Source organism: Melopsittacus undulatus, chromosome 6 (genome assembly GCF_012275295.1).
Source record: "Melopsittacus undulatus isolate bMelUnd1 chromosome 6, bMelUnd1.mat.Z, whole genome shotgun sequence".
Classification (NCBI taxonomy): domain Eukaryota; kingdom Metazoa; phylum Chordata; class Aves; order Psittaciformes; family Psittaculidae; genus Melopsittacus; species Melopsittacus undulatus.
Genome location: NC_047532.1, coordinates 75,109,396 through 75,132,317, shown reverse-complemented (window position 1 = coordinate 75,132,317; position 22,922 = coordinate 75,109,396). Strand labels below are relative to the sequence as shown.

Here is a 22,922-nt window from a genome sequence, read left to right as displayed (position 1 = left end):
CAGATTTGTAGTGAGGAGCATCTCACAGGGCAGCAGCATTGCTAAAAAGCTCCGGAACTGTAGGAAGCCACAAACTGAGGAGCAGCAACAAAGAAGCTTCTTGATCTGGATGAACCTGAGCAAAGAGGCACATTGTTCTGCTGGTCTGGGGATGATGCCGCAACACACGCAACTCTATAGGAGACCAGCAGAAGCCTTTCTCTCTGACTGGTGTGTTACCAGCTCTTCTACCTTTTATTCCTCCTAATAAACAAGTTACAATGCCTGATGTATGCAATATAAACACTGTGAAAATCAGCTGTAGAGAAAAGTCAACTGATGGCTCTACCTTAGCACCTGCCAATGGAGTCAAGCCTGACTCCTAGAACCATGAAGTTACAGCTGGATAGCCATCCCCTGGCTGACTTTCCCTGTAGCTGACACTAACATTCAAAGGCCTGTGCAGTTTTCAGGGTACCAAGCTGGTGTTTTTGAAGTTTCTACACTGACATTTTGTGTGAAGGAAGGAAACCAGTGAGGCTGAGAGGCTTTGAAGTGCAGGGGGAGGAAAGGCAAACCAGACCCAAGCTCATCTCGGTGCTCTCACTGCCACTGTCAAAAACCCCAAAGGATTTTGTTTCAACTTGCTGCATGAAAACAGGTTAAGGAGAAGTGACAGTGACTTTAGTGCCTTAAAAGTGCCTCATTTCTGGTGTTTCAGACTGTACAGAATTACGCTGTGTATGTGACAAGAGCTCCGAGGGGAACTGCTGAGAGCATGGGATCTGATTGACCTACCATGAGATCAACAGGAAAGGCTGCCCATGGTACACCCCGATTTGGTCCTAGCATAAAGCACATTCAGTTGGATTGTTCTGGTTTGGTTTTACTAGTGAAGATGTAGGGCCAGCTCTACATTTAAGGCAAGACATCAGTTTAACTCCTGAGTCAACCTGCTCCTGACTCTGCTCTAGCTCAGTAAATTTTGTCCAGCTTCCAAAAAGTGACAGCACCTGAGCTTCACAAAACCCCCATTCCCACTGAGCTTTCAACCTCCTCATGCTCTTTGCCAAGACCATTTTAGCAATCTGAGCCAAATTATATAGAGGAAAACTTCAATGTAATAAGCTAAGTGTATGATTACTGGCAGTAGTGGTTAACTGGAAAGCATCTCTTTGCAGATGCTTTGTGTAAGAGTTATCAAAATCACTGCAGTACTTGGGCAAAAGGCAAAACACGGAGCAGAGAGCTCTACTAGAACACACTGGGCAGTAACCAGAGTACCACTGTAGAAGGGATACTTCAGTGGTAAACGCCACAAGGCTCGCAAGCAAAAGAGAAAGGATTTCATTAACCTGAGCAACACAGATGGAGCAAAGAGAGCAAAAAAACCCCCAGAAGTCATCAACAAGCTTTCAGGCTCCTACGTGCTACACACGTGAGGCAGAGTTTCCAGACCTGAAAGAAAGTTTGGCTCTGTCCCGTGCCTCCCACTCAAACCCATATTGCTTTGCTGTGGTGAGAGCGTGGATTTAGTTACATCAAAGTGATCTCAAGTCCCCTGCTTTCACCATGATTCAACGTAGGTAGAATGAAATCATCCAAGTAGATCTTAATCTGATTTTGCATTTGGATTTCAAGTGTTATCTAGAAGTCACATTTCTACTGTGGCAATGCAATGTATGGTGCTTGCTGCCATTAAACTAACTTCAAACATTGAGTAAAACTGAGGTATTTGAGTGAACCATCAGTAGCCCTGGCAGATCTGCTCCTCCCAGCCCCACTGTGCCCATTCCTGGACCTGAAGATCCCACTGTGATGCTGGGGTGGAGGAGAAATGATGGAGGTTTCTGCAGTGCCCTGACCATACCTGGGCTTCCACTCACCTACCTCCTGCTCTTGCTTGGGTAAGGGGAAAACCCTTCAAAACTGAAAGTTTCTGCTTTTTTTTAAATGAAAAAATAAATCAACCTTTCCCTTTCAGGGGAAATTCTGAGTATTTGAGGTTCCAACTCAGAACTAAGCTTATTGAACACTTTCCAGTGAATGGAAATACCCAGTCTCTAAATAGTCCTTCCTAGTAAGCACTGAAACACCATGGCTCACAATTTGGTGTGTTCATCTATTGGGTCTTTCTCTTTTAAAGCTGTCCAGCTATGTCCTGGCATTCCTTCACTGAAATAAAATTCACTGAAGTATTTCATACGGAACATTTAAATCCCTATAATGTATTAAAATAGGAAAAGGTCACGCATGGGGAGTCATTAACATCATCGAGGGTCATTATTGCCACCAAAGCTGAAGAATGGGGAAATACATCCTTAAAGGCTTGCTTTTCAACATCAGTTTATGCCTTATCAGTTATCAGAGTGATCTGCTGATGTTCAGTGAGGGATCCAAGCAGGTTTTCAAAGAAGCCGTTGCTAACATGCTCATTTGGCATTTGAATATATTTGGATCTAAGCAACTAAGGAATGGCTTCTGTCAGTTTAGCAACCTGGCATCTTCAAGGACTTCAGCAGCAAACTGAAGACACAAAATATTGGAGTTACCTTTGGGATGGCTGCAGCAACCTCAGCCAAATTCCAGTCTGAGACGTTATTAACTCCTTGCATCCTTATGACCTGTCACAAAGTACCATGGCATTGAGTACTCAGAGGGGGAAAACACAAGGCTTGTGCACAGCTCCATCTCTGTTTCGTTAGCCCAGCCAAGAAACCAGGACCTGTTGCATTCCCTCCCCCCCCCCCCCCCGATTCTAGGTCACTTCTGAAAGGGAAGAGGGCAAAGCAACACTCAAGTGTTTCTTCTCTGGGTTCTGCAAGCCTCAAACGTGATTTCTTACTAAGCCACTGTCAACTCTTCAATCTCAGTTTATCTTTGCAACCCCAGAACAGAATGCCATACAACTCTATTGAAAAATATTCAAACATCTTTATTCAGCCTTTAAACAAGCTTCTAGACCAAGTAATTGCAACAAAGAACAAACAAATGACAGCAAAACTTGGAAGATGCCAAGCTATAAAACCCCCTAACCAGAAACAAGACACTGAGGGTGAAAATGCCCTCAGGCACTTCACAGACCAAAACACAGGCTCAAGAAATCCATCCACAAGGAAGTGTGTCAATGCCTATTATATGAAAGAGAATTACCTAACCATTTCGCTGTAGTGATCTAAACCATGCTCTGCATTCATGGCCTCCTTTTGCTCAACACCTCCCATCTGTTTTTTCCACTCCTTTAGCTTTATAAATTTGGGGTTCCTTTTTGGTTTTCAAACAAATTAGCTTTGGTTTTACCACAAGCCCCAAAACAAAAGTTAACAGAATTGAGGGTGAATACCAAGGCTCATCTTCCTAGATTGCTATACTGAAAGCCACAGTAGTTTATATTACACTGTTATGCTTACTTATCTTGAAATCATACCTCTCTAGTGAGTGGTCTATGAGGAGCAAGATTCTAGATGAGGTAGACTGGAGAAATCTTTATATCACTGTAATAACTGTTGCGGGGGAGAGGGAATGAAGTTGGCACAGGGATTTAATTACCCTTTCCCCTATGCTATTCATTTACCTTTGCAGTATCAGACAGTGCTGCTGGCTGGTGTTGTACAACCTGAGTTTTGCTTTAGCTCACTGAAATCCCTGAGGTTTTATTCTCATTTGTCCCATGAACCAAGGTTTTTATAGCCTTTATTATTTTTCAGCCTATTTTTTACCTTGTAGGTAAAAGATTGACGCTATCATGGGGCTGCTTGTCCTGCTGCATTTCTCCTCCCCTTTCTACCACCAGTAACGAGAGGTAGGTAAGAGATGTAGAAGAAACTGTACAGCTGAGAAGTGGGGACTGGAGACAGAATTGGCTTGAGAGGGAGGGAGCACATAGGAAGGCAAAGGACGGAAACGTGTATCTAAAAAGCAGGCTCCCTTCTACTTCTTGGAGAACAAAGTGTTCTGAAGCTCTAACGTTTCACTCCAGATTTCTGCCTGAATGGAGTTTGAGGACAGGGCTGAAATCTGAAAGGTCACTGGTTATGGAATTTGCTCCTGGCAGACTCCTGAGCACATCTCTTCCCAGTCTGCTGAGACCCACTGTATCAATGACTAATGCACCTGCACTTAGCTGGGAGGAACAAGACATTCCTGAACACTAACCATAGGCAGCTTGCATGGATCCCTTTCTCCCCATGGATCCTCTCCTCTCCATTACATTACTTTCTGCTCCAGCACCATCAAGGTACTGCTGTTAACACCCTTGCAGGATAAAAACTAGTGCTCAGAATGCATAGCAGAGAACTGTCACTGTTGTGCCAGAGAGCAACTGTTGAGCTTTGCTGGGTAAAGCAACCTCAAAACAAAACCGTCAGAAATGGATCAAATCAATTAATCATTAAAGTCATCAAGCTGCTGCAGCAAAATACAGAAGAAATTTGGTTTGATATGAAGTCAAATCACCTGGTTTTCCATTGCTAAGCTCCTAGAGGGGAAGCTCAAATCCCAGCCCCATCACTAACCAAAGAATAAAGCTTCTCCCTTAGAAAGCCGATCAAGGCTGTCATCCCCTCTTCACCCACATCCATCAGCTCAGCCGTGAGGATGGCTCTTGAAGCCTTTGAATTAGTTCAGTTTCTATGGTTTGGCACTTGCTCATCTGACCACAGCTCCATAGACACATGCACCCATCCTGGTAATTTTGCTGCACAGACTCAGGATGACTTAGCTTCCAAAAATCAGGTGTTTTCAGGCCAATGTGGCCAAGGTACAATCAGAGTCTGCTAAGACTCAATACAGTTACCTGCCACTGCACAACACAAGTGAAAAGGTTATAGTTATCATTTTAAAGAAGGTACAATCAAATCAAGGAGTCCATGAAGACATCTGAGGACAGGCACTTGAAAGGACAAAAACCAGCCTTCCCTATGAATAGTCTGAATGCCAGCTGGAAAGTGTAGAGGCTTTTCACACACATTGGTAAAGAGAAAACAACTCCCTAATGGGGTTTGCCAGGCCACTGCTGACGCACATCAACCAGAAGCATAAGAAAGACAGTCCATAAATCTCCTCCTGGAAGTGTCCTGGTGCACATGGAACAGGCCATCCACAAACTGTCCATACTCTGGCATCCCACCTGGCAGCAGTTCCACAGTAGCACTAAGGAGCCACCCACTGTAAATGAGCCCCAGCTCATGTGCTGCAGAATAGAGCCAAATACTTCTGAGAAGTCACCGTTCTTGCTCCAAAAAGAAACATTTACAGTCCAGTCTGAGGCACAAAACCAGTGCAAATGGCAAGCAACAGGGCAGAGCTGGGTGGAGCCAGGAGAGATGCTGCAATGCAGTCACATGAAATATATGTACATGCTCATCTTGAATGATCCAAGATGAGTATTTCTAGCAGAGATGGAGGAATAGCCACTGTTAGCGATGTGTCTTCTGAACATCAAAGCAAGGCTCAGAGAGGACTCAGCAAGGTGAAAGCTGGTGAATGTCTTGGAGGCCTCTTCACATCTTCATTGTCACCTGAGGTACAGGAGCAGGAAGGAGCTTCCTCACCTTTCTCTGGTAAAGCAGAGTTTATCAGTTTTCTGTTTCAGAATTAGTGCACTCTGGAGGCTCTGTTAAAATTAAAGAATTAATTTCCTCTTCTTTTATTAACCGGTCGTAAGCATTCACAGGATCATCCTTTGCACAGCTCTGAAAGGGAAGAACAGTGTTTTAACAGCAGTCCATGGCCAGCACGGTTTGTTCAGCCCAGTAAGACAAGACCCGTTTCACAACATGTAGCCCTATATGATGGTGGGAAAGCCAAGGCAGGTGGGCAACAAATTATGCTTATTAGGGACATGGCTTCAGCCTGGTTGACAGAAGTAACTGCTTTATTCATCACCAGAAACACGGGCATCTAGCAGAGAAAGGCCTGAATGCTCATGAAAAGCAGTTCAACAGAGCTGCAAAAACCCCAAATAATAAACCAACCAACCAACCAACCAGAAAACTCCTACCCAAAAACCCACCCCCAAACCAACCCCAAACACATTTAAGGGATGATCAGGCCGTGAAAGAGCAGAATAATGCAATTCCACTACTGTAGCTAGAGAAGTAGATGCAATTTGATGGGGAAAAAATCCCTCTCAGCTTGGCTAACTGCTTCTGAACAGCTCTTACTATTGTAAAACCTTAATCTTTTTACTTTTTACAATATATTTACTTACATACAGTTGGCTTTAAGACAGACATTTGGGTTCAATAGATTAGTTGGCCTAACAGGTTCTTACTAACCCGGGAATCCTCATTCTGCTCTCCAAACATGCGCTTAAGAATTTCTCTAGGGTCTGGAATTGGTGGAAGAATCAGTATCTTCAGCCTTCAGGAAATGAGAACGGACAGATTTAGATGAAAGATATATTCAATATCATCATCTCAAAATCGTATTTGGCTGCAGCCAAGGAAATGCGTGCAGGCAGCTTTGGCATCGCTGGTCAGCCCTCATGCTCTGTATAACCCAATTCCTAGTTTTATTTCCCCAATTAAAAGGAAATGTAATTGTTCACACAGACAGGTTCTAAATAACCTTCACTGTTGACCAAGACAGCAACAAATGTGGACTTTTTAAAGAACTCTGGTTAAATATAGATTAGCTTAATTTTGAATTTAGACTTCATTGCTTAGAGACAAGATATAATAGCTGTGCAATAAGAAACTATCTGCAAGCAGATGCAAGCAACGTTACCCATGTGCATTCAGAGCATGTATATGGTCTACAAACCCAGTTTTATTGACTGAGGCACGATGGTGCAGTCAATTTTGCTGTGCAACAGATGTTATGGATAAAACAGTTGCTATTGAAACATGCAACTGATGGACAATTACCTGCAAGAGAGATGAACTGTAACACAAAGCACAGACCAGCAGAATTAGTGGGTTGTAAATGGTTATTTACCTTTTCAGATAAACCAGTAGAATTATTGTAGAGACTGCTACTATTACTGGAATAGTGACTATCAAAGCAAAGGAGAATGAAGAATCCATCTTCTCGCCTGGAAAACAAAAACTGTAGAAACTTAGGGATGCTTTGAGAGGGTTTTTTAGAAATAATGATGACAAATTAATTCTTTAAGTGGTCAAATACACCAGCAGTTTGGTAGGCAAGGTCTTGTTTTGCAAAGCATATTCTAAGATAGATACGCTTGGCAAGAAAAAGCAAACCAGCAAGACTCAGGGCTGAAAGAGTGACAGCAGTGAAAGGGGTCACTGCACTGATAGAACCCCATCAACATACAGAGCAGCACAGGCAGTAACTGATGGCATTGCTGAAAGACTAGAACTCTCTTGCCCTCTTTTCACCTAAAATTAAATAGATACATAGGAAGGTGATCTTTGACTCCCATTTCTTTAGCAGAGACAATAGAGTCATTACAGGTGAAGAATAAAGTGCAACAAATTGCAGGAACTGCTCTCACCAATGCTCTCCTCTTCACTCCAGTCACTATAGAGGTTGCTGCTGTAACACTCAGGCTTTGGTTTTGCTCTCACTTTGAAGATGTACTTGCTGTTAGGATCAACACTAGGAATTGAGGTATAATTACTTTCAACCTAAGGTGAAAAGAAAAGGTAATTTGCCATGTATTCTCAGTCATTCACAAGCCTGTTTTCATTGTGCAGTTAATGTATTCTGAATGTTCTGACAGAAGATCTTTTTATGAATACTGAACTTCATAAAAGAGGACACGGTAGCATTTAACCATCACAGACTGCATAAGCAGAGATTCCAAAGCTAGGATTTAATCTTACTCACTGCGGCATTTGGCATCAGTGATTAAACTAAGACTCAGTGTCTGGAATAGTGTGGGAAAATCCCTTATTCACACTGCCTTCCCCTCCCTGTGAGGGCAGCAACTTTGATCTAACTTTGACCATAGCACAGGTTTAGTGAATGGATGGGACTGAACTTCATTTATTTATGATCCAAAATGCCACTTTCCTGAGGAATGTTGATATTACTCATATTATCCCAGAGTGGTTTGGGTTGGAACGGACCTTAGAGCTCACCCAGCTCCAACCCCTGCCACAGGCAGGGACACCTTCCACTGCAGCAGCTGCTCCAAGCCCCTGTGTCCAACCTGGCCTTGAACACTGCCAGGGATAGGGCAGTAGATGGGGAGAAAAATCTGACATTCACACAACAGCTCAGCCAGCACCAGACCCATTCACATGCAGCATTTACAGACAGGTACTGTGATTACTGACACCAGTTATAAAAGATAAAATTAACTGATTGTTTTCCTATATAAGGAATGAAAAATTACTTTGATTAACAGTGCATTGTCCATGTCACCATTGTGATATTCAACTTCGTAAAATAAACAGTTTTCTGGAAAGGGCTCTGATCCACTCCATTCCACGTATATCTCATCATTCACCTTGGACAGTGCGACTCGTCTCGGAGTAGCAGGTTTTACTGAAATACAACATGGAAGAATTAGTTGAAAAGTATATTTCACTGCTCACAAAATTGTTCACGTTGTGCACTGCACAATATTACACTCAGACCAATTTAGGAACAGAAAGCGAAAAAAGAAGTCAAGAAATAATGAAAACAACTAAAGGATATAAGTATAAATAAGTGGGAAATTACCTCCCACCCTCCAAAACCCAAAACCTGTCTATATAATTCTTGGTAAAGCTTGGTAGACAAAGGAAGCATCTAATCATACTGTCTCATGAACACCTTATGAGGTGCAAGCTTCTCCAACACAACAATGTACCAACAAACTTCTGTTTTAATTATTTCTTGTAACACCATATTATAAAATAGGGTGTTAAACTCACCGAGGGTGGTGGGGTTTTTACTTGCACACAGAGGCCTAATTTCTTCAGACTCATCTTTAATCAGAATCTTTATAGCTGGGTAAGTATTGGTGACTTTCGGGAAGCTAAGATTGAAAACGCATCCAAAGACTCCTTGGTGCACATAAGAGTTGCTGCACTTCTTATGCTTCTTCAAACCATCAAACCTAGGGGAATAAAACCATTGCTTTAAAACTTCAATAGAACAGGACAGCAAGGGGCCAGCTTGTTTGGAAACCTGTGTTACAAACTCTAAAGCTGTGCTATAGCATATACAGAAGTAAAGCCAGGTGAAGTGAGAAGCTTCTGATTTATCTCAAGCTTTAGAATGAATGCTGGTTTTGTGAGGAGTGCCAAGTAGCAGTGAGGGGCAAGGCTGCTTTGTACCGAAGCATCAAAGGCAATTGGGAATCTATTCCTAGGAAAGAAATGATTTATCAAGCACACATATTTGGATCACTTCCCATCAACAGAACTTCACTTCTGTGCCAGATGGAGCTGTTCAGTCTCCTGTAGCTGTGCCTCAGGTATCACAGTTCTTGAGTTCTGCCCACTGCCTGTGTCTGCTTTTCAGAACATCAGTATTCACTTTCAATCACAGAGGCTGGAGAACCTTCTCCCTTGCTCCTCTTTTTTTCCCCAAGTCCCAAGGAAAACATGCCAGTAGCTTTTCCTCATGAGAAAATGGGTTTTTTCCTAGTTAGCTGTCTATTTAAGAGTGAGAGGGACTAAATCACAGCTTCATGTAAGAGCACAACAGGAGGGATGTTCCCCTGTGTCACATCTCAGTATACAGGGGCTGGGGAAGCCAAAATGGTCCCATTCCCAGCACAAACCCCTTTTTACCCACCCTTGTCACCTTCCTGTGCTGGGGCTGATGAGGATGGAGCACTGAGAGCAGAGAGCACCCTGCCACGCATCAACCTGCTCTTGTAAACCTCTGTTTTGGCAAGTATTACTGGGCACTGACTGAATTTGTTTGTTCTAAGCTAACATTACATTCATGTTCACTTTGAATGAAAAGATAGGGCTCTAGAGGAAAAGCAAAAGCTCCCCAAACCCACCTCACTTGCATTATGGAAAATGCATTTTCCAGTCTAAAAATCAACTGTTTCCTCAGTTTTCAGTTCTAAAATCTAAAGGGTATTTTTCTTACTACACAGCATGAATTGAAACACTTCGCTGTCACTGCAGCTACATCTTTCATTAAAATTATACAGCTCTAATCTAAAGCATTATTCCAGTAAGTATCCATATACCCAGAAATTCAGATCTTCCAGTGCCTCATTGGTACTGTTCTTATAATAAAGAAACAATCTGTTTGAGTAGCAGCTGAGAGACAGAACAGTCCTCCCTGCATTTAACTAGAGCAGCGTGTTTTCTGCTGTTTGCTGTCCAGCTGTATTAAATCGAACAACCAGCCAGTGAGGCTGCCACTGGAAAGAAAGTGGAAGAAGTATAGTTAGTTAAGACAGAAAGCTGGTTTAAAGCTCTAACAAGAGGCTTTCAGAAAGAAAACCTCAATATTTCTACAGCAGCTAATGCAATCTGGTATTTCACAAGACACATCAATCTGCAGAAGCATGCATAGATGAGCATGCACAGATCTTGATGCCAAGTGTTTGCTCACAGCACGACTCTGTTCCTCTGGAACAAGAGCCTACTTATGGCAGTCTGCTGGCAAGTGAGGATGATGATAAAAAGATGTTCTCCATAACATTCAAGGAGAATCAGTTATTTATGACATCAAAGACACAAACAAGACTACTTCCAAGTGTTCCTAATGCTTTCAAACCATTTCCAATTATATAAGAGCTTACACATACATTAGTGAGTGATTCCAACTTAGCCCATGTCTGCTGGGCTGCAAAGAAAGCAATTAATACATTGGTCTAGCTCAATTCTTAATTCTTCCCTCTGTGAATCCACAATTAGAAAACAAATAGAAAGCAATAGCAGTTGTTTTAAAACAGGCTACAGAAGCAGCCAGTGCTTCACATAGTAATTATATCAATTTCCCCAAAAGACTCAGCAACAGCACCCCTGGACCGCCCAGCAAGGAAGTTTGCTGTTGGACAGGACTGAGCACTACCTTGTACACAATGCACAGGGACCTTTCAAAGCAAGGGGAAGCAGACAAGTCAAGCATGTAATGTAAAACTAAAGATTAGCACTAAAACACTTTAGAGTCAGGAATTAAGAGTTCATACGAACCAGTAGAACAACATGTAATTGGTTTGATAGCTTGCGTTTCTCCCAGGACGCCACGTACAAACCATGTACTCCAAATTGTGCCAAACACAGCTCAAGTCAACAGCAGCAGTACCTGGAATACCTGCAAGGCAAGTTGGAAAGGTCCCTTAAGATGGATTCCAGTTGTTTATCACTTGTACTAGCCAAAAAAATCAGCAGAGTAACTTCTAGATGCAAGTAAATCATAACAGTGAATCTCAGCTACCACTGTGGCTGAATTACTACTTGGAGTTACCTGATGCTAAGATGTTGAGTCAGAAAGACATTTTGTTCTATTAAACTACAGATACTTTAAAGAGGATTTAAAGTAACTGGGAATTACATGGGTAACTATAAGAAAGCCAAGTGCTGTAACATTAGAAATAGTCAGCATTTAATTATAGTTATCATCTGCAGATACAATATTAATTTCTTGGTGTTTCGAATACAGAAATACCTGTAGGTCTCAAATATGGGCAAACACAACATGGGGTAAGCTGAGATCCCTATATCTCTAGACATTTAACTTCTTGACATTGAAATCTCTAATTACAGAACGTAAGTACAAACGAGCACATGGCAATTGTGAACAGAGACATCAATGTATCTCCCGGGCAGAGCAGTTGTGGAATCCAGTCTTACATACTCGATCTTCTATGGTACAAGTTCTGTATACTGTATTATCATATTATAGCATATTAGATGCTTTTTCCTTGTAACGAGTAGCAACATCTCCATGAACTAAAAATAAAATGCGTGATAATTCTATCAATAGTTCAGACTTATCCATAGCAAACCCCAAGCCACCTTCTACATCAAGCACACTTGTAAAAGCCCCAGCCTGGTTAGTACTTGCCGTCCTAATGAGCTGCTTCCCTAATCTTCTAGAGCACCATTTTGATACAGTGCAGACAAGGTGGTGAAGTCTCAGACTCTCTTGTCTGTGTGTGGTTTTCATCCACATCAAGTCACACTCCTGGGTTAGACAGACTTGTACTACTCGAGGGAAGAGGCTCTGTTTCCTTGCCGTACCTCGTAAACCCCAGCATCCAGCAGAACACATTATTCCTTAAAGTCTGCTTCCTAACAATCTTGCTATGGAACCCTTATTTCTGGATGTCAAGAAACAAAACCCACTTGGTCTCTGTTCATTTTGCTGTGCACAGCTCTGTAGGCCCCAGCCATGTCTTTTGAAATAGAGAGAACTTTACAACAGTTATTTAACTAACTCATTTATTCAACATGTTTTCAGTTTGCTGGATTCACCCCTCCAACATCTGCAAATACTGGGTTATTTCAGGGACTTTTGCTTGTACAGAAAAACCATATGAAATAAACTGTCTTAGATGTTAGTCATGAAGTCAGCAGCTTAACATACCCTAAGTTATCTCTTATCCTACAGCCACAGCATGGCAGGGCCAAGAGGAATGACAGGAATCACATTGCTGTCTTGGAAGATCATTTACATTTTACAAGCTTGCCCATAAGGTTTTAAGTATCAGAAGGCTCCAATTGTGTTTAAATGCAGTATAACTGTTGTGTTTAAGCTCTAGCAATTGAAGTGACCCTTGTGTCTGCCATCTCCCTATTACTCTATGAGAGATTTCTATGGTGTTTGGTTAAAATAGCAGAGAAAAATGGGGCCATGTCTCTTCAGACCAATGGGGGCAGCTCTGCCTTGGGTCTGACCATGGCGTGTGTTACCTTTTGGCAGGAGAGAGGCCTCCACCCACTGGCTGGGCTCGCTGGTGTTGGCGTTCTTGCATTCACTTCTCACTTTGAAACGCATTTCCTCATTCAAGAACGTATCCGTCACACGGAAACGGCTCTTACTCCATTTCTGGGTTCAGATTGGGGCGAAAGAAGACCAGAACACATGGGAATTACTATCAATGTAAGGACACATGACAGCCCCTCAAAAAGACTGCAGCCCCAAGCCAATGAAGTCTGACAACATGGGAAAACCCAGCATCGCTTTGCTTCTCTTTTTTCTTCATCAGGCACACTCAGAACTCAAAGAAAAAGCACTTCTACTCCAGCTGATCCTAGAGGAAGTCTTCATGGATAATGCAAAATAAGCTTGCTCATTCTATAGCTTCACTGCTGCCGACCTTCCCATCTGTTGAAACCTTCCACAAACTGATTCGTTAACCAAGGGAGCTTTCAACTTGTTCATTTGTTAATGGACCCATCAGAAGAGGTAAGTAGGTTTCTGCTGAGTTAGCAAGTCTGACTGGCTCATCTAAAGGTCCAGTGAAGATTAGTAGAGAAGAGGCTGGTAAAAATGACATATTGTAACACTCTTAGCAGTGGTAAGCCATTAAATCAGCTCAGCTGTTGGCAGAACAACAACCTTCAAGTGTAGGATATCCTGGAGCTGCCAGAATTCAGCAATCACCATGAAACTACAATAGAGCTCTAACAACAAAGGACTGTTTCAAGAGGCATTTTGTTGTTTTTAACCATATCCAAAAACATGTTCCATATTATCTTCAGAACACAGTCTCCAAGAATAACGGGGACAGTGGAAATGTGGGAACATTAACACTTGGCATTACCTTTCAAAAGACACTATGCTGTCAAATCATAGCAACAGCAAGGCTAATGTGCACACCTCTTCATTATCATCGAGCCATAGAATGGTTTCTGTTGGAAGGGACTTTAAAGCTCACCCAGCTCCAACCCCTGCCACTGGCAGGGACACCTTCCACTAGAGCAGCTTTCTCCAAGCCCCATCCAATCTGGCCTTGAACATCGAGGATGAAGGAGATCGGCCTTTGCAAATTCCCATTTAAGCTGTAGGTCACAGACTGCTCTGCATGTATTTTATTTGCTCTAGAAAGCTGCATAAAGCAAAGCCTGAAACAAGTCTTTTCACGTTGTTATCGTTTTGTGTTATGGGGAGCAGCTCAGTTATCAGAAAGTGACAGGCAGACTTCTGTCATCTGAAGATCCCACATGCTGGTATGATTCATTGCTGAGGTTTTGATCCCATCACAAGAACTAAAGGCTGTATTAAAATTGCATTTCTATATATTTAATTGTGCACATGTGCTTACACACATAGTTCTCTCACAGTAAGACATCTCCCAGAGCATAGCAGAGGTTAAAGAGGTGATGCACTTACTCTGTTGTCCTGAGGGACCTCATCAATCACGATGTCGCTGGAATACTCCAGGTCACAGCCACTGCTGACGTTCTCTGGGGGGTTCCATGTCCAATTCAGAGTGCAGATTTGGATAAATGAGTATTCCAGGTTGGATGGAGGTGGGAGAACATTGGCTCCTAAAAGAAAGACGTTATCAGTGTAACAATCCTGCAGGTCCGTATTTTACTACTAGCAATACTGACAGACTTTTAACTCTCCAACAGAAAAGAATACAAATGACTTATCTGCTCGTGTTTGCTACCAGATAACCTGGTGAATTGTTCCTACTATTCCGGTTATTTCAGTCCATCAGTTGTTTAAATAATGCTGCTTAAATTTGTTTAAGAAATGCATTGAACATCACTGAACAGTCATTTTTAAGGAACCACAGCATGCAGCAGTGCGGTGGCTGCAGTAATGGAACATGTTTGTGGAGGAAAAGGAGTCATTTTCCATGCCTTTTCTGGTGCGGGTTTGCATCATGCATTGCTGAATCTTCACTCAAAATAGTACATATGTTTTATGGAGCAATACTTTCTTCTACCCCCAAAACTACCCCTCAGTGTGGTTTTAGAGAGAAAGCTTTAAAGAGCGATTCCATCTTCCAAGCAGCAGCTGTGCGGCACAACCTCGATTCAGCTCAAGCCAAGCAAAACTGAGAATGCCAAATAACATCAAAGAAACCACAATGGTTTTTCAATTACTCGCCCATTAAACTGTGACTGCTCTGCTCTGGCTGAGCAGCAAAATCAGAGTGGGACAAAGAGACATTTATTGCTGGCACACCTCAGCCAGCTGCTTTTCACCTCCTCCAAAGGAAGATAGAAGCAGAGGAAGAGCCATGACTCAGAATGTTGCTGGCATAAAACCACTCGTGCATTGACCCTTTGTTACTCAGTCACAGCCTACTCAATACCCAGCCACACAGCTTGAAGTTGCTATTGGAAAACCAAGGGGAATATGGCAGAAAATAGAACAGTGCCAGGAAAAAGCAAAGGATGTGTCAGATGAGAGGAGAGAATTACCAAAGTGGTAATTCCCTAAGAAAATGAAAGTGACATTTGGGGTTTTAAAGGGCTACTCTGTGTCCTAGTAGAAGATGTTCAGTAAGAGGCCAATGAGACAGCTTCTCAGGACTGTCTACAGGTATCATCAGTGAGGGACCACCACCTATTTGTCTGTGGAAAGAAAGTGCCCTTCTCAAACAGCAGTTTCACAACCACTTTAGACTGATTCCAACTGGTGCTGCAGGTCTTGCTCATCCCAGGGAGCCTGTTTTTCCCAGGAAGCCAGGCTCAGCCTAGCCCAACATTTGAGGCAGTGCACAGGGAAAGGGTAGCATAACCCCATCGAGATCAGGTTTCCCACCCAGGTGATGATGCAGCCCTGTTTCCTTCTTCCAGCACCGGGAAGAGGGCAGATGGAAAGGCAAAGCAGCTTATTTCAGGAAGAATTCTACTCTAAGCATCCACAACACCATCACCTTCCATTTCCCAAGAGCCAGAGCTTGAAGGAAATTCAAACTCCTGGAGCTTTCCCTTTGCATAAAGGTCAGGCAATGGTGGAGATGAGGTACTACTACCATGGCAGGGGGGTTGGAACTGGATGATCTTAAGGTCGTTTCCAACCCTAACTATTCTATGGTTCTATGACTGTTACCATCTGTGTGTCCACACGAACAACGTGTGCTCACACAGAGAATGAGAACAAGTGTGAGGATTCACTGGGTTGTCTCAATGTGTTTGGCTCGTTTGAATACTCAGAGCTTTGGGGCTTCTCTGTTCAGTTTTAGAGCCCAGGGACAGAGAAGAGGAATTTCTGTGGAACCTCACCAGAACATCTCTGCCTGTTGCCTGTTCCACTAACAAAGACCTAGGACGGGTTTTAGGAACAGCAACAGTGTGTAAATACTGAGCCCTTTACATCATATAAAAGCATGATAAATACTTATCTAACACCACCACACAGCTCCAAGTTCTGTCTTGGCACGATCAAGCGTTTTATTACATACAAAATTCACACACCATTAAAACCATTCACAGTCATACCTGATTGATGTTCTAAAGATTCCTTTTATTAGGTTTGATTAGAAGTAACTGCCGAAGCTTGCACATTCCTAACTACACAAAGTAAGAAGTGAGAATGTCCGAGGTTTAGAAATAAACCAATAAATTGTATTAGCAGAAAACTTCAAATCTAATAGGTTTCAGATTGATCTCTCCCTTAAGAAGCTCTAATGTTCAGCTCAGCTGAAGATTTGCTTTTATTAATAGGCTGGGCCAGGCTCATACTTTTCTTGTCTAAAATACACAGAGGGTCGAATACTTTTGCTATTAAAACTTTACCCTACAGCAGCTCGGAATAATCCAAAGTCCAAGAGCAAGCCACGGTCAAGGCCTCATTTCACCCTTAACCCCCAAACCGCTGGTGATGCTTCTAAGAAAGCAAAGAACGGCTGAGGCAGCCCCGAAGGAAAAACATTTTGGTTCTATAAGCTGCCATGTGGAAACATCAACAAACACTTTACATCAAGTATCTTCAAAGGGTTGTAAAGAATCATTAAAGACTTCCTATTTTGTCCTCCTTTGTTTTCTTAAGGCTGACTTCATGGCTATAAACCGCGTTATAGCCTGTTGAACAATAACAATGCTCAGTGTTTGTGCGCAGCGTCTGCAAAAACAGAGCCGGGAAAGCTCCGAGCTCGGGTCCTGTGAATCCCTCACAGCCACCCCTCTTCCCTGCGTTGGTGCTTCCAGAAGCGGGGAACCTAAAAGCAAGGACAACGGCACCGGCAGCCCCAGGGTGAGGGCAGCGGGTCCGTGACCGTCCCTGTGCTCAGGGAGATGTTTAATCCGGTGTCACTGCCGAGCCCCGCAGGACTCGGAGTCCCGGGAACCGAAACGGAGCTCAGCAGAGCTCCGCTGACAAACGCCGCTTCACTGAGAGAAAATCGGCACCCCGGCGCCGGCACCGTCGCACGGGGTCACCGGCACCGTCCTACCAGAGCACCCGCACTGGCACCGTTGCATGGGGGCACCGGCACCGTCCCTCCGGGGGTCCCGCACCGAGCCCTCGCCGGCAGCGCCCGAACCCGCCCGGAGCCCGGTGGTCCCGCCGCCCCTTCCCGTCCCTACCTGCCGTCGTGCCCCCCGCGAGCACCCAGTAGACTGCGAGCAGGAGCCGTCCCCTCACCGGGGCTGCGTCGCGATCCATGGCTCCGGCGTCCGAGCACGGTCCCTCGCTCCCACTTCCCGTCGCGGGGGCCGGGCTAGACGGGAAGAGTCGGGCAGCGGCCCGCCCAGGTAACGCGAGCCGGGCGGGACCGGCGGCAGCGGCCCGCCCCCTGGTCCGGTCCACGTCCGAGCCGGTCCTGCTCAAGCTCCGTCCGATGCCCCCAGGTCCGGTCCCCTCCCGATCCCTATGTCCGCGGTCCGCCGCTTCCCGTTTTCACCCTGGTCCGGTCCGGTCCCGTCCTCCCCCCCGGTTCACACCGCTCCCCACCCGCTGGGGTCACCCCTCGTTGTTTCCCCACGTGCAAACGCGGCCACATCTGGCTCTGGGAGGCGAAGTCGTTTTCCTGTCACCACCAGCCCCACGCTGAGCTCCTGCTGTTGGAACGTGCCCAGGACATTCCTGTCCCCTCCCCAGGAAAGCACCTCCGTCTGTCACACATCCCCACCTTGATGCCGAAGTTCACCACCCCCCCGCCGCGGCAGAACTCCTCTTTCCCAAATCCCTCCTGCAAATCCCGGTCACTTCCACAGTTCTCATCTGCACTAAACCTGCATTTGGGTCTTTTTCTGATCCACTGCCACAGGTTCTTCTTTCCACAAACTCCCCCAGGCGCCCTCTGCTCCAGCCCCTGCCGGGCCCGACACTGTCACTTGCAATTTCCACTCACTTTTATGGGCGCGATGCAGCTGGTGGTTTTCCCAGATTCCCACAGAAGCAGGAACATCGCACAAGTGACATTTTGATGCTTTCCAGGAGCAGAAAACATCAGGGATGAGGCTTTCCCTTCTGAGCTGGATTGCTGCGGCAGCTCCCATTCGCCACCCAAATCCAGGTGTTAACACCAGCGCAGACCCAGCAGAGAGGAAGCTTTGGCAACCCCACATTCGTGATGCACTTTGGTTATTCCGAAGCCGGCAGAATGGTTCTGCATTTCCTCAGCTCTTCAAGGAATTTTGCAAGAGCTCCTCTGCTGCTGGGACACCCATTTCAGAAAAAGGGAAGCAATCTCTGTGACAGGGCAGGGAATCCCGCGGTGAACTTGGTTCTTTCTGGTTTCTTCCAGTTTGTTTTTGTACTCCTGGAAAAAGAAGAGGATTTAACAGTTTCCTAGTTCATTATAATTGAACGGGGAATTGTGCCTTCAAGCTCCAGGGGCTCTGCCTGCGAGTGAGGACACCACTAAAGCTGACCCAAATCACCCTCCTCACTCTTACTTTCGGTTTCCTCACTCATGTTTCCTTTCCTCCCCTCTCCAAGCACACATCCAATGGTTCCAGTGCTTTTCGCTGCTGGTTGCTGGTGAAATCTTTGTCCTCGTCACATTCCCTTCCCAGCACAGGGCGGTCAGAACTCCTGCCAAAGCCTCTGATCCCTGACACCTACTCGAGACTTCCCAGTTCCCATCTCATTGAGTCCTGTCCTGCATCTTGCTGTTGCACATCTCCTGTTCCTGTTGGACAATCCACGCTGCTGCAGTGACTGAATTCACACAGACACACCTGAGGTATCTTTGGAACAATCTGGTGAAGAGGTATTTGGGATATGGCTTCGTGCTTGATGAATGTTGAGTCACGATTGTGCTGGTGATCTGTCCTTGGCTCAGTGTTCCTGCTGCTTCCACCCACACAACCAAAGGCATCTGACACTGTCCCAAGGAACATCCTTGTCTCTGTATTGGAGATACATGGATTTGATGGATGGACCACTCACGGAATTAGGAACTAGCCAGCTGGTTGCTCTCAAAGGGTCAATAGTTCTGTGTCCAAGTGGAGATCAGTGATGAGCGGTGTTCCTCAGGGTTGGTGTTGGGACTGATCCTGTTCAACATCATTGTCGACAACAAAATCCCAACCCCTGCCACAGGCAGGGACACCTTCCACTGGAGCAGCTGCTCCAAGCCCCTGTGTCCAACCTGGCCTTGAACACTGCCAGGGATGGGGCAGCCACAGCTTCTCTGGGCACCCTGTGCCAGCGCCTCAGCACCCTCCCAGGGAAGAGCTTCTGCCTAAGAGCTCATCTCAGTCTCCCCTGTTCTGGCAGCTTAAAGCCGTTCCCCTTGGCCTGTCCCTACAGGTCCATTTCTGTGTCTCAGATTTTCTGATGAATCATGGTTTTGGGATCCTCCAAGCTGGATGTGTGGCATTTGTGCTCTTCAGGATTTCCGAATCAACATCTTCTATTTGCCACGGAATAAGTCAGTGTTAACCATTTCATTTGGTGCATTTATGCATTTAAGATTTATTGCAGTCATCTGCTTTAGAGGCAGCACATGCGATAGCTCATTTGTGCAGGTTTTAGTACCATGAATCTTACACCAGTATTACAGCAATCTAAGTTGGCTGGTCTCGGAAAGCTCTGGAGCCGCATCGTGTGTTACTTGGTGTTACATGGGTTAACAACAGAGGCGAACGGGTTCTCATATGCAGAAGGTTAAACACACATAGAATCATAGAATAGAATGTCATACATACAATACATATGATAAAAGCACTTCTGTTATAAATATGCAGTAGCAGGTGTTGCATTTACATGAAAAGAGAGTAAATAACACCCAGGATTGCTGTATTATGTCTATATCATAACTGGTTCACCCTTGCTTGACATGAGCGTATTATTTGAAGGTTAAGTACTACAGGCTGCGGTTGCACACTAATGAGCTGAACACAGCATTGCTCAATCCAGCAAGAACCCTGTGTTTAACCAAAACAACTCAGGTCAGTGAGCATCAGATGAACACAGGCTACCCTCCTCCAGTGGCTACACTGAGTAGGATGGGCTTTCATTTGTGTTTTTGAGCCTATGACTTCTACTTACATTTCTCTCCAGCTCTTTTGGGCTATGGTACATCAAATTGTGGGGTTATCCTTAAGCCGGCTGTGAATCCATGTGACTCTGTCCCTACAGGAAGGCAAACCAAATGGATTTTATCTACTTTGAGACAAAAAGCATTATGTTTATGCAAACTCTGATTCAATATCAAAGTAGCACGTGGCATATATTAAAAAGACTTCTGGAACAAAATAAACACATCTTATACACTACAGGTATTGTCACATCCATCTGTTGGCCTATCTCATGATGTCTGCTATCAGAAGACATTGAGAACAGCAAGTAATGTAGAAATAGATCCTTGGCTGCAGTAAATTCTGGGTTCCAGATTCTTTCTGGGGAAAGAAACAACACTCTGAAGTTACCTGTCTTAAAATACCACTTTCTAATCTGCAGAAAGAAAAGCAGTCAAAGCAGAGAGTGAATGCTTATACTTTGTTTACTCTATGTAGGAGTAGAAACCTCTAGGAGCATGTTCGTGTACATAAAGTGCTAGCAAACTCTGTGTTGCTTTATTATGTCTGATATGCAAACAATCTGGCCCTAATCCCATTATTCAAACCAGTCCTGATACTGAGAGTAGCCGCAAGCTCTTAATCCTCACGAACAGATGCTTTATCCTATTTCTTCACCTGTTATGTAAAATTGCCAACACCTCCCTTCTGAAGACTTGATATAGCCAAAGTAATTAGAGGTGTACATAAGGAAAGATATATCTGGAGCTCTAGAGATACACAGAAAGACTGCACAGGCTGTCATTTAAAATACATTCCATTAACTTTTACAGACCAAAACCCTCCTGCTCTGCTCTAGATGGTGTAAGAAAACCCAAAAGTATTAATGAACATTAAGCATTTATATTCCTCCAGAAAAGGTAGTCAATAGGAAGTACCCATTGTAAGCACCAGCCGCATAAACCAGTCACACCTATGGAGCATTCCCCATGTGTATCTGTGCATTCAGCTATTTCAGCCAGAAATAAACAAAATTCTGGAGGATTTCTATAAACTGGGACAATAATGCAGGAAAAGGATAAGTAGAGAAAATGTGAACACCTTCTTGGCACTGGTGTCCAAGTCCCTATCATTTCTAGATTGGTGACAATGGAAAGCAAAACCAGCTGTTTTTTTCCCAGTCTTATTATAACCCATCTCAAAAGGACAAATTGGATGTTACAAATCCCGTTGAACTACCTACCTGCAGGACAGAAGCACATCCTTCATGTACAATCATCTCTGTTACTCATCAAAACTGCACAGAAGTGTGTATTCTGAACTGCACTGACTGTATGTATTTGATTTGGCCTGGTATTAAATATGTTTTTTTTGGCTGAATTACTGAAGCAGTTTCCCAGTAAATAAAACTGAAATGACAGGACAACTACATCACCACCCATTAATTGAGATGTTCAGCCAAAAATTAATCTTGCACCATTAAAGACATCTGAAAACAGGAAGAATTTCACTGTAATTCCAGTAAAAGCAAGGAGTAGCAACTGAAAATTCAGCCAACCGTATTATTTCAGGACATCAATGACATCAGGAAACATGAGTAAGAATTTCACTGCATTTCCAGGAAAACTATTAGGTGTAGTATTTAAAAGAGTTGTAGTGGAAGAGATGGTGTCCACATCTTATAATTGCTGACTGCATTCAAGATACACCTTTAGGACTGATGGTTAGGGTTTAACTAGCTCCAAAACCTAATGTAATGTATCCACTATTAAACAGCTTCATCACCTTTTAGTAATCTGGAACACTCTCGTTCTCTGCCTTTAAATATGATTTGGTGAAAGATGAAAATCAATAATGTAGTAATTGTGTTTAAACACTGCAGTCTCAATTCCTCTTTCTGCTAAGATAAATTTAGAGCCTGCTGGGCATAAAAGCACACACAAGCAGAAGTGTGGTCTGGTTGTTACAGAGGCACATCTGTATTTTGCTTATGGCTGAATTTATGGCTCACAACATTATTGTTCTCCGCAGAGGAGTCATTTTAGGTAATTAGAAACATGCATAATAAACATTTTGAATTGTGGTCAAAAACTATTTCAAGATAGTTTTTGTTACAGACATTAGAAGATTATTACTTTACAGACACTTAAGCCAAGCTAAATACCCAGCTGGAGTCCTTTTATTATGGCGTTTTGTTACACATCCTTAACCTCCCACATCGTTCCCATACAAACTACTGGAACCATATTTACAATTGATGGGATTTGAAAACCATGGGTGTTTCAAATGTTGCTGGATAAAAGAATACGTGATCTTGTTTCTTCTTCCTGCATCTGAAAGGGTCTCACTAGAGATAATATATTAAAGCTTCAGTGAGGGGAAGAAGGAATAAAAGAATTCCAGAAAATACATGATCTTCAACCACATGTCAGACAAAAACCTGTTTTCTTTCAGAAACCAGAGCTGTTTAACAGCAGGGAACATATAAGCCACATGATGGTAAAAGTCTCTCAATTGTGCACGAGTTATGTTGATGTGCTGGGGTTTTTTAAGCATATCTCACAGATTATTGGATGTTTTTCCTGAAAGGTGTTTATATATTTATAATTCCCAATTAGGTATTTATAATTCCTAGCTTCAGGTGCCCTCAATTTATATTTGGGAAACCATGAGTGGTAAATAGAGAAACTCGCCTCAAAT

The 22,922-nt window shown here is 43.8% G+C and overlaps 1 protein-coding gene across 1 annotated transcript; it reads right to left on the bottom strand.

Annotated features, from left to right (window-relative positions):
* Nucleotides 1–2,893: 2,893 nt before the first annotated feature.
* On the bottom strand, nucleotides 2,894–18,672 carry IL13RA1 (interleukin 13 receptor subunit alpha 1). Its single transcript, XM_034063811.1, is given in 12 exon segments — nucleotides 2,894–5,672; nucleotides 6,258–6,342; nucleotides 6,919–7,015; nucleotides 7,439–7,571; nucleotides 8,285–8,436; nucleotides 8,808–8,992; nucleotides 11,040–11,160; nucleotides 12,762–12,897; nucleotides 14,185–14,342; nucleotides 17,340–17,483; nucleotides 17,486–17,548; nucleotides 18,654–18,672. Coding segments are annotated over 12 exon segments (1,410 nt in total). The 3' UTR covers nucleotides 2,894–5,555.
* Between the last annotated feature and the right edge of the window lie 4,250 nt (nucleotides 18,673–22,922).